The sequence below is a fragment of the Penaeus chinensis genome, chromosome 2, assembly GCF_019202785.1.
Source record: "Penaeus chinensis breed Huanghai No. 1 chromosome 2, ASM1920278v2, whole genome shotgun sequence".
Classification (NCBI taxonomy): domain Eukaryota; kingdom Metazoa; phylum Arthropoda; class Malacostraca; order Decapoda; family Penaeidae; genus Penaeus; species Penaeus chinensis.
In genome coordinates, this window is record NC_061820.1 from 38,815,711 (window position 1) to 38,828,210 (window position 12,500).

General features: G+C 40.5%; 1 protein-coding gene across 3 annotated transcripts in view; it reads right to left on the reverse strand.

The window, feature by feature from the left end:
• The window catches only part of LOC125036190 (protein PALS1-like), a 127,490-nt gene that overhangs the window by 40,896 nt on the left and 74,094 nt on the right, over window positions 1-12,500 (reverse strand). For all 3 annotated transcript variants that reach the window (XM_047628637.1, XM_047628645.1, XM_047628655.1), the window contains 2 exons: window positions 9,836-9,972; window positions 1-149 (listed from right to left, as the gene is read on the reverse strand). The exon at window positions 1-149 is cut by the window's left edge and continues 642 nt beyond it. In XM_047628637.1, the coding sequence (XP_047484593.1) occupies window positions 1-149; window positions 9,836-9,972 (286 nt within the window). The remainder of the gene's footprint in view (window positions 150-9,835; window positions 9,973-12,500) is intronic.

Here is a 12,500-nt window from a genome sequence, read left to right on the forward strand (position 1 = left end):
GGGGAGTTGTCTAGGACGCCGTTGACGTCGTCTCGCGGCTGCTGCTGCTGCTGCTGTTCCTTGGCGACGGGGACGCCCGTGGAGCGGCCGCCGGGGCTCGGCTGCCCTCCGCTGCTGTTGACGCTCACCAAACTCTTGTGGGGCTCCAACTGCAAGGCAAGGTCGAAGAATTAATACACTGCCATGGAGGACATTACGAAACGCTGAACATGAAAAATAATAAGAGGCATCACTCCTAATCAAACCAGTGACCCGAACCTTTTCTGATTTAAAGGTGGAAACCCTCTTCAAATTGAGCCAATTAAAATATTCTTCCTCTGCTCTTGAAACTTATCAAAATGACGCACTACTTTCAATAGTCCTCAATATTCATTATCCACCATGCAATGGTTGGCAATGAATATCATGAAAACCCCACTACATGAGCTGTAAGTAAAATAACACACGTTCATATAGGCCTATTACAGGTATCTTACACGAGTTCGAAAAAAAATCCATCGTTCTCTTAGTAAATCCATGATGCAGGTTGCCAGACAATATAATAGGCTTTTAATATAAATCATGATTTTCAAGAGCTTCTCCTGACAGCAGCATATGACCACTTTCCGACGTCCTTGCCAAACATGTTCTGAATATTGTATCGAGAACCAATTAACGCATTCAGGAGTTTCGAGGCTTCAGTCAAACGCTTCTGAATTTCGACTTAACGGCCTGGCTCATGACCCTCGTCCACCGTTTCGAAATTTACTTAAATACAATTAACTTTTTTATCTTTTTATCTTATCATACGGTTATGATTATCAGCTCTACCTAGTTGGAACCTTTCTATTTTCTTCGGAAAGTCTGTTGGTATTCGAGATTTTATACGCCATAGGAAAAATATCGGTTGTTGAGAAATATTTTCGATTTGAAAATACAATTCATAAATTTAAAGAAAAAATATATATGACGTTTTTTTTAATGTTTTTTTACCAGCCTCTTCATTTTAGTTCTTCACAACAACAAAGAAAAAAAATAATCAAACGATCCTTTGAAATACGGCTTAGAATTCACCAATTATTACAAACACCAAACCTTTCATTAAATCAGCCCATTTTGTGCAGATTTCCAATAAAAAAACACACTAAAATGAAAGTCAAACAAGCTATGCAAGACAAGGAATTCTGGCCAGCAATGCACAACCCGCGGCCATCCTCGGGAGGAAAAAAATGCTATGCACTTAACGAAATCATAAGGTAGACCCCAGCCTTTCCTGTCCAGTGTCCGCAAAGGAAGCACTAGGCTGACGGAAGAGGCCAGTAACCGGCGCTGCTACGAAGCCGTTGGAACGCGCACGCACACGCACACTGACGGACGTGCATACATATATACATACATTCATACATACATACGAATAGCTTACACACAAAGACACAGACACAGACACAGACACAGACACAGACACACACACACACACACACAGACACACACACAAACACACACAAACACACACAAACACAGACACACAGACATAGACACAGACACAGACAAACACACACATAAAGACACAAACACACACAAACAGACAGACACACGAACCCCTACTCACATGCATATAAACAGCTAATTCCTTAAACACAAACGAAGACTATACAAACTAGCACACGAAAACGCCAAAACCATTTACCAGCGAAAAAGACCACATTATAATTAACCCAACCATCAAATATTACGGTAACAAGCCACGATGACAATGTACACAATCTCATTTACCCTAATGACCCCTATTTGCAACAACAGCACCGTGACCAATGCGAGTGCGAGGCGGTTGCAAAATCATACGGTTGACATCGCCGCTCGCTGTTACTGAGCGCCTGAAGTGAATTGAACGCTTTAGGAATGTTTTCTCGGTACATGTAGGCCTATAGATCTATTATTTTTATTTATTTTTTTGACTGTGACTGTTGTAAATAGCAACTTTAAGAAAGGTTTATTATTATCGTAATTTATATTACTATCATTATTATCCCCAATGATATTGTATCGAAAGCTTTATTAATATCATTATCATTTGCATAATTATCATTATCATCATTACCAACACTATATACACGAATACTATTACTAATACTATTTCCACAAATACTAATTCACAAGGACTTTCCCAAATATTATTACCGATATCACAATCACTGCTCCCAGAGCCAATATTATTATCTCAAGACAATCTGTTGTTCACAAAGACATGTTCACAGAGTACTGTTCATGTGCGCAGTCGTAATGAACAGACAATTGCATACGCTGTCGATTCTGTGTTGTGGTGTTTTGCTGACGTGCTCTGTGCAACTGCGGGTTAGGAGTCAGCAACGCCTATCTCTATCTTGCATTCCTTTTTTTGTTTTTGTCTCATTTTTTCCCCTCTCGCTTCTCTTTTTCTTTTTCTTTTTCTTTTTCTCTTTCTCTTTCTCTCTCTATCACTTTCTCTTTCTTTCTCTTTCACTTTCTCTTTCTCTTTCATTTCACTTTCTCCTTTTTTCTCTTTCACTTTCTTTTTCTCTCTCTCTCCCCTCCCCCTCTTCCCCTCCATCACCCACTCCTTTTTCTCCCTCTCCCTCCCCTCCCCTTCCCTTCCCTCTCCCCTCCCCTCCCCTTCCCTTCCCTCTCCCCTTCCCTCCCCTCCCCTCCCTTCCCCTCCCCTCCCCTCCCCTCCCCTCCCCTCCCCTCCCCTCCCCTCCCCTCCCCTCCCACCCTCCATCCCAAACACGTACACCTCCTTCCATGTGCGTATGTGCGTGAGCCGTCCATGCCGCGTCCGTGTGCGTGGTTTTAAGCCTTCGTGGCCGCTTTAATATTTTCCCTGTCAACAGGTGAGACACGCGCGTGGAATTACTTTGAGCCGGGAAGGCATTTTCCACTCAGGTTAAATCCCCATTCCCCGTCGGCGCGAGGAAGAGTGGGGGGAGGGACGGGGAAGAGGAGGGAAGGAAAAGAGAGGGAAGAAGAGGAAGAAGAGGAAGAGGAAGAGGAGGAAGAGGGGGAAGTGGAAGAGGAGGTGAGAAGGAAAGGAGAGGGAAGGGAAAAGGACGAGGAAGAGGAGAAGGAGAAGGAGGAGGAAGTGGAAGAGGATGAGAGAGGGAAAAGAGAGGGAAGGAAAGAGGAAGAGGAAGAGGAAGAGGAAGAGGAAGAGGAGGAGGAGGAGGAGGAGGAGAAAGAGGAGGAGGAGGAGGAGAAAGAGGAGGAGGAGGAGGAGGAGGAGGAGGAGGAGGAGGAGAAGGAGAAGGAGAAGGAGAAGGAGAAGAAGGAGGAGGAGGAAGAGGAAAGAGCAAAAGAGAAAGAGAATAGGAGGAAGGGGAAAGGGGAAATAAAACAAATAAAAGAAGAAGAAGAAGAAAAGAAACAGATAATGAAAATGAAAAAGAAAAAGAAGAAGAAGAAGAAGAACGAGAAAGTAGACCAATGCCATAAAAGCATTAATAAAAAAGTATTATAATCACCATTACCATTACATCGTTAATTTCTATATCAATACCACCATCATTATCATTCTATTTTCGTGAAGAAATTTGATAGAACTTAAAAATAGGAGGAATCAACAAGAGGGAAATTTGAAAACAACGAATGTGTGAGGAAAGGAGCAAACGAAAAGGGAAATAGCATAGAGAGATTAGGGCGTGGGAAACGGTGGGGGGGGGGGAGAAAAGGAAGAAGGGCGGAAAGAGAAAAGAGGAAGGAGGGGAGATGAGGGAGGAAAAGAGGATATGGAAATGAGAAAGGGGTAGATAAGAGAGGAAATGAGAATAGGAAGAGGGGAGCGATTATGAGAAAAAAATAATAAATGGGGGGATAGAGAAAAGAGTGGGAAGAAAGGGGAAAGAAAGAAAGAAAGAAAGAGAAAAGAAAAGAGAGAGAAAGAAGAGAAGAGAGAGAAAGAAGAGAAGAGAGAGAAATAATAGAAGAGAGAGAAGAGAAAGAAAGAGATGAGAGAGAGAGAATAAAAGAGAAGAGAGGAGAAAAGAGGAGACGAGATGAGAGGAGAAGATAAAATATAAAGATAGAGATAAAAATAAAGAAAAAGAAAAAAAACAGAAAAAGAAAGATAAAAAGAAAAAAATGAAGAGAAGAGAAGAGAAGAGCTGAGCACAGAAAAGAGAAGAGAAAGAGAAGAAAAACAGAAAAAGAGAAGAGAAGAGAGAGAGAAGAAAAACAGAGAAAGAGAAGAGAGAGAGAAGAGAGACAGAAAAAACAGAAAAAAAGAAAGAGAATAGAAGAGACAGAAGAAAAACAGAAAAAAGAGAAAGAAAAAAAGAAAGAGAAGAGAGACAGAAGAGACACATAAAAAAGAGACAGAAAAAGAGAACAGAAGAGAGACAAAAGAGGGGGTACGGAGCACCAAGCAAGTGAGTGGCAGGCCCGGCCGGTGTTTACTCGGCCGAAGAGAGTTGCGTTAACAAAACAAGTCAGGGAAATTGCTTTTCCTTTCTCCCTCTACCACACGCGCCTCTACCATCCACCAACCACCAGCGCCAGGGAACCATACAGGAGTTATATTAGGCATACGCCTCCTTCAAAATAATAATAATAGTAATAATAATAATGATAATAAAAATAATAATAATAATAATAATAATAATGATAATGATAATAACAATAATAATGATAATGATAATAATAATAATAATAATAATAATAATAATAATAATAATAATAATAGTAATAATAATAATGATAATGATATTGATAATGATAATAATAATAATAATAATAATAATAATAATAATAATAATGATAATAATAACAATAACAATAACAATAACAATAACAATAATAATAATAATAAGAAGAAGAAGAAGAAGAATCTATTCGCTCGCTCAGGGAACCATACATTAATTATATGAGGCTTACATATACTTCTAAAAATAAATATATAAATAATAATAATAATATTAATAATGATGATGATGATGATAATAACAATAATAATAATAATAAAAAATAATAATAATAATAAATAATAATAAATAATAATAAAAATAATTAATAATAATAAAAAAATAATAATAAAAATAATAATAAAAAAACACCCGGCCGTCAGAAAATAAAAAAACAAATAAGTATAACTAAAAAATAATTTAATAATAAATAATAAAAAATAACAATAACAATAATAATAATAATAAAAATTTAATAATTTTTAATAATAAAATTAATAAAAAAAATTAAAAATTAAAAATGATAAAAAATTTTTAAAAAATAATAATAATAAAATAATAAAAAAAAATAATAATCAATAAAATAAAAAAAACAAAAAAAAAAATAAAATATAAAATTTTTTCCCTAAAATTTAATAAATTAACTGTAAAGATTTTTTTACTAATAATTTTTGTTATTGTAAAGATTAATTTAAAATATTTTAAAATTTTAAATTTTTTAAAAAATTTTTAAAATTTTTTTTTAAAAAGGGGGTAGGGGAAAAGGTTTAATAAAAAATTTTTAAAAATTTTTTTATTAAAAATGTGATGTGTGGGGTGTGTGTGTGTGTGTGTGTGTTGTGTGGGGGTGTTGTGTGTGGGGTGTGTGTGGGGTGGGGATGAGAGGGGTTTGGTGGGGTGGGGTGGGGTTGGGGTGGGGTGGGGTGGGGGTGATATGATGTTGGTGTGTTGATTGGTGTGTGGGGGTGATTTTGTGATGAGAATATAAAAAAAGGATGATATTTTTTAAAATAAAGAAATTGGAAATTTTGAAGGATATGATGAGTTTAAAAAATGTGAAGAGGGGGGATTTGGGAGGGTGTTTTTTTTTGGGAATGGTTTGGTTTTGTGAAGGAAGGGTGAAATGAATGTTTATGTTTTAATAATATAAAATTGGAAAAAAAAAAAATAATAATAATAAAAATAATAATAATAAAAAAAAATAATAATAAATAAATTATTATACTAATAAAAATAAAAAAAATAATTATAATAATAATAATATTTGAAAACTGATTAAAATAAAAATTTTAATAAAAATTGAAAAAACTAATAAAATAAATAATAATAAAAAAAATTAATATTTTATAAAAAAAAATAATAATAATAAAAACAACAAAAATTTAAAAAAATTAATAAATAATAATAAATAAATTTATAATAAAAAAAAACAAATAATAATAATAAAAAACTAATAAATAAAAAAATTAAAAAATAAATAATAAAAATAAAAAAAAATTTTATAAATAAAAAAAAAACAAAAAAAAATTTAAATAAATAAAATAAATAAAAAAAATAAAATTTAATTTTTTAAAAAAATTTAAATTAAAAAATAAAAAAATAATAAATAAAACAACAAAATAAAAACAAAAACAAAACCTAAAACAAACGGGACAAACAAACACTCAACAACTTCCCCACCGCAACCGTCCTCTTCCATCAAAATCGCCCGGAAAATAAGTCACCAAAAGACCATTTTAAAGACCCCCACATATGCCCTTTATCCCACGACATGACGCGCCTCCGACACTTCGCTTAGCTGGTGAAAATCTTAACACGTGAAAAGGTTTGACAATTTGACGGTAATCTCTGTCCTGATATTTCCAGGGGATTTTTTTTTTTTCTTCTTTTTTTTTTTAATCTGGCATTGGGCTTGCGATGTGAAGGTTAATCTGTCTTGGGAGATTTAGGTCTCGTGGGGAGAGCGAGAGGTAAGGTATAGGTGTAGGCGTGTGGGGTGTTTGGTGTGGGTGTAGGGTGTGGGGTGTCTGGTGTGGGTGTAGGGTGTGGGGTGGGAGGGAGGGAGGGAGGGAGGGAGGGAGGGAGTGAGTGAGTGAGTGAGTGAGTGAGTGAGTGAGTGAGTGAGTGAGTGAGTGAGTGAGTGAGTGAGTGAGTGAGGGAGGGAGGGGAAGGGAGGGAGGGGGGAGGGGTTAATGTCAGATTCCTCCAAGATATGTGTTCTTGGAATTCATTTAAAACGAGAGTCATTATTTTCTGTTCCGTCAAGGTACATACACGCTCGTCCCACGGTCCGTATTTACTACCTGGGTATCCTCTTTCTTCCTCTTCTCTCTCTCCTTTCTTTCCTTTTTTCTTTTGTTGATCCTCTTCCTCTATCTTCGATCTTCTTCTTTCTCCTCCTCCTTCTTTTTTTATTCTCTTTAATCCTCCTCCTTCTCCTGTTCCACCTCTTCCTCCACCTCAATAATTGTACCTTCTCCATTTCCTCTTCCTCTCTACTCTGCCTCCCTCTCCCCCTCCTCCTCCTCTCCCTCTCTCGTCTTCGTCCTCTAACTCTCTCTTCTTCCTCCTATCTCCCTCACCCCCCTATCTACCTCTTCCTCCTTCTCCCTATCTATCCCTTCCCTCCCTTCTCTCCTTTCTCCAAACTCCCTCTCCTTCCCTACAATCTAATACCCCTCCCTCATTCCCTCTCGTTTCTCCTTCCCTCCACCCTCTCCCCACACCTCCTCTCTCCTTCTCTCCAGCCTCTCCCCACACCTCCCATCACTCCCTCCCCTATCCTCTCCTTCCCTCCACCCTTTCCCCACATCTCCTCTCCCTCCCTCCCCTCTCCCCACACTTCTCCCTCCCTCCCAGCCCTCTCCTTCTCTTTCCCTCCCCACACCTCCTCTCCCTCCCACCCCTCTCCCCCCACACTACCTCTCCTCCCCCTCTCCCCACACCTCCCTCCCACCCCTTACCCACACCTCCCCCCTCTCCCGACCCCATACTGAACCCCCACACCCTTCCCCCTTCGTCCTTCTCCTGGACAATGTACCTCGGTATGCGTTTCTCCCCCTTTCCTCGTCTCCAAAATGTCAATAAAACCTCAGCCTGCATTGTGTCTCTCCCGAACCCTTTTTCTTCGGACCCCACAACTTCCCCACAGCGATTTCCAGCCGTTCGGTGCCCTGGCTGCGACTTACAACGTACTATTGCTTTGGCCTGTGCAGCGTGACGGGGAAAAAAGCTGGTTTTCTAATTCTTATTTTTCTTATATCTTATCATTAATTTCTTATGGTAATGTTCTTTTTTTTTAATTATTGGTATTATATGTATGCTTAATATATTTTTAATGCGCTTATATAAATAATTAATCGATAATATAAAAGGTGATGGGAAAAGCCAGTTATTTTTAAGGCAATGTTTTCCTTTCTTAAAATTGCACTTACATGAATGCTTAATATTTATATTTTTCAAATGTGCTTGTATGAATAATTAGTATGAATACATAATTAATTAATTCAAAATATGCTGAGGCAAGTAATAACTTAATATATATATATAAAATAAGCTTTTATTATTAATGATAAGCAAAACTGAACTGGATTCGCACTGGTTGATTACTTACAAAGTGAAGAATATACCGTAGGTTATAATTCCGAATTTCATGTAAATTATTAGGAACACCTTATCGTGGGAATTAATGAGTCATTATGATATAACTGTAATGGTATAAATGGTCCTTTGTTTCCCGAATATAATGGTGAGCACGTGATATTTCTATCCTAAAATATATGACATCCAACTAAATCCTTTTTTTTTACCTTTCTCTTTCCTTATTTTCACAAAAGACACGTCTCTCACCACTCTTGTATAAGTCACAACAGAATCCCAATGAACCGAAACGCCACATCATAAAATCTCACACTCTATCGTATGCACAAATCGCCGTAAATTCACATGGAGATCGTGCGCATGACTGAAGACCTTGGAGAAAATACAGCATACCATTTTTGACCTTTTACACCGTCTCGCACATTCACTTCTCCGCCTTACGTAATCTGTCTTCTGAATACTGAACGCTTGATATTTGAATACTATTCACAAGCCGTACCGCCCGACCGGACAGCTAATTATTCGAGTCACACCTGATAAGCGTAAAAAAAATAAAAATAATCTTAAAAATGTCTTTTATAAATTCGGTTAATTATAACTCTATCTACTTGTCTATCTATCTGTTTATCTAGCTACCTGTTTATCTATATATCTATCTATCTATCTATCTCTCTACCTGCTACACAATTTGCATTTCACTTAACATCAAAGAAAAATCCGACTCGATATGATTCATTATCGGAATCTCGCCATTCTCCCTCATTAAAAAACTCATTATAATAAAGAACAATTGCCTAATAACTCTCACCTCTTACTTCCAACAGATGCCCGGGGTGACCCCCAGTCAGCCTCCGGGCATGGGCATAGCGAGGCCTACAGACTAAACATTACCGAGGCTTCATACCTTAAAAGACAAGGCATGGGCATGGGCATAGGCACAGGCATAGGCACAGACATGGCTTACGAGATTAGGGTTTATGAATTCCTCACAACTATGCGACGCGAAGGAGGCACCGGGAGCGACCGCAGGCATAAAGAATAAGCATACGAGGTCTTCTAGAACAGACCTAACCTAATCATTTTTTTTCGAGGAAGCGTCGTCAGCTCCCGTTGGCACTGACGTAGGCACAGACGAAGGGATAGCCTTAGGCATTAACTTACACGTAACTATAGACGAAAGTATAAACACATGCATAAACCCAGACATAAAAAAAAAAATACGCACAAACACAGGCACAGACGTAACCATAGACACGAACACAGAAGTGGACATAAACACACGCACAAACACATAGACACAGACACAAACACACACAACACACAATACACAACACACACACACCCACACACACACACAACACCCACACCCACACCCACACCCACACACACACACACACACACACACACAACACACACACACACACACACACACACACACACACACACAATCCCCAACAGACTCTAAACCTCCCGCCATGCCCCCCCCCCCCCACCCACCCACCTAACAACTTAAAGAGACACACGGAGAGCCCGCACGGAGCCCTTACCTGCGAGGAGAGCTTGGTCATGTCCACCGGCTTGATCTTCTTGAGAGCTGAGAGCCGCTCGAGCCGCTCCCGGGCTTGCTGCTCCACGGCGATGACGAACGCATCCTGCACGTTCGAACTCGCGGCCAAGTCCACAGCTGGAAGGGAGGGAGGAGACAGAGTTAGTTAGGGCGGCTTGGCTTGGGGGGGAGGGGAGGGGAGGGAGGGAGGAGGGAGGGAGGTAGGGCGTAGGGAGGGAATAAGGAAGGATTGAAGGAGGGAAGGAGGGAGGGAGGGAGGGAGGGAGGGAGGGAGGGAGGGAGGGAGGGAGGGAGGGAGGGAGGGAGGGAGGGAAGGAGGGAGGGATTAAGAGAAGGAGTGCAGGGCATCATCATGTTATGGATTATGATGCAGGGCGCCTGGCCTTGGTGGTCAGGGTGATAATGCCGGCCAATGCGATGAAAATAGAAAGCAAAATAATGATGATGATGAGGTGACACAAACACACAATAACAAATAAATCAAACCAAACCAAAACGCAGTAAAAAAAATAATAAAACAAAAATAAAATAAAACAAAATAAATACTAAAAGAATAAAAAGCGATTTAACCCCTATAAAAAAAAAAATGCTTTTACACCTCGCATTCCCCACTCAGATGCTAAACCCAAATCTGACGACTCGCGGCAGAGTCAGTCCTGGAGGTGTAATTACAGCGTTAACAGAGAAGCGCGAAAGAGCGGGGACAAACAACGACCGAGGGGGGGGGGAGAGAGGGAGAGAGGGAGAGAGGGAGAGAGAGAGAGAGAGAGAGAGAGAGAGAGAGAGAGAGAGAGAGAGAGAGAGAGAGAGAGAGAGAGAGAGAGAGAGAGAGAGAGAGAGAGAGAGAGAGATGCAGAAAGAGAGAGAGACAGAAAGAAAGAGAGAGACAGAAAGAAAGAGAGAGACAGACAGAGAGATAGAGACACAGAAAGAGAGAGAGAGACAGACAGAGAGAGAGAGACACAGAAAGAGAGAGAGAGACAGACAGAGACAAGAGACACAGAAAGAGAGAGAGAGGGAGGAGTGAGAAGGCAGGACGAGTAACCCGAATTGCGGCGACACGGACAGCATAGGGAAGTGGCTCTCACACAATGCTGCATGCTGATCGAGCTCCTTCGCCTTAATCCTGACCTCGTATGCTCGCCCCTCATTTCTATCTCAGACCGTGTTAAAAAAAAAAAGGAAAACAAAAATCAGTAAAACATTAGCATCTCGTGGTATGGGATTACAGCCTTTTTTGTACCCACGGAAACAGGTAAAAAAAAGGGGTCTCAATTTGCATGAGTTTAATAACAATATTCGAAAGACGCAAATTACAACTTATAACAAAACCGCAACGTAACGCAATTCGCACAAGTCACTGCACATTCTCGAATATAACAGTGACGAAGAGAGGAGATCTAAGCAAGCGACAGTGACTGCAACCGGCAAAAGGAACGCAGGCAACAGTGACGTAGGCAGCAGGAATGTCCATGAAGCGTTGCGTGACGAAGATATCCACGCGCCTGTGCAATGTACCTTGCGTTCTCGAGAGCCCCCTCACTCGCCTGTCATTCGCGAGGTTCCGATAAGGCAAGCGATCGTTATTTATGCAGCTTCACTTATCGCGCAGTCCAGTGAAACCAACTCTGAGCTCTTGAGTGCCACCGCTCAACGAGATTAGTTTTCGATCCTGTGTCGGCCACTCTGGATGCGATCGGCGTTCTGAGCGTTCGTTAATATCTTCCTCCTCTCTCCTCTATATGGGTGTCCATCCTATAATTACCTCTTTTCAGGTGCTTTTGTATGAATGTTCCTGCGCCTTTTAGGATCAAACATCTTACCGCAACACGAATATTTCTCCTCCTTCAAGCCAGATACTTCGCAACATCAATATTCCTCCTCCTCCAAGCCCCGGATATTCCACAACACGAATATTTCTCCTCCTCCAAGCCGCAGACACTCCACAACACGAATATCCCTCCTTATATGCAAATCACCCCTTCATTCTCTACATGCATATCCCTCCCTCTATGGAGACCACCCAAGACCTCTGTCGATCAGCTTCGCCGTTTGCCTTCCAGCCTTGTCTCGGTTTCTTCCGGGTTACGAAACGGACGATTGCAGGCTGTCCCCTGTGCCCGAGGTCAAAAGAGGACACGGAGATGAATTATCCACCTCACCCAGCCCTCGGGAACTATCCACCTCGACCCGTCTCTCCCTTCAAAGATGGGGCTTCGACCTCAACTCGTAACCTTTACTTGCTGTTACAACGAGATCTTTTTTAATACAAGAGTGAGGGGAATAATGACGGTGAAAAGTGTAGTTAAGTGGGTAAGTGGGTGGAGGTTAATTAGAAAAAGGAAGAGAAGAATATAAAGAGAATAGCGAGAGAGGAGGGGAGATGATGGAGAAGGAAGTGGAGGAGGGGGGTGTAGGAAAAAGAGGAGAGGAGGAGAAGGAGGAGAAGGAGGAGGAAGAGGAGGAGAAGGAGGAGGAAGAGGAGGAGAAGGAGGAGGAAGAGGAGGAGAAAGAGGAGGAAGTGGAGGAGGGAGGGATGTAGGAAGATAGGAGGGATAGGGATAGGATAGGAAGAGGGAGAGGGAGAGGGAGAGGGAGAGGGAGAGGGAGAGGGAGAGGGAAAGGAGGAGGAAAGATGAGGTGAA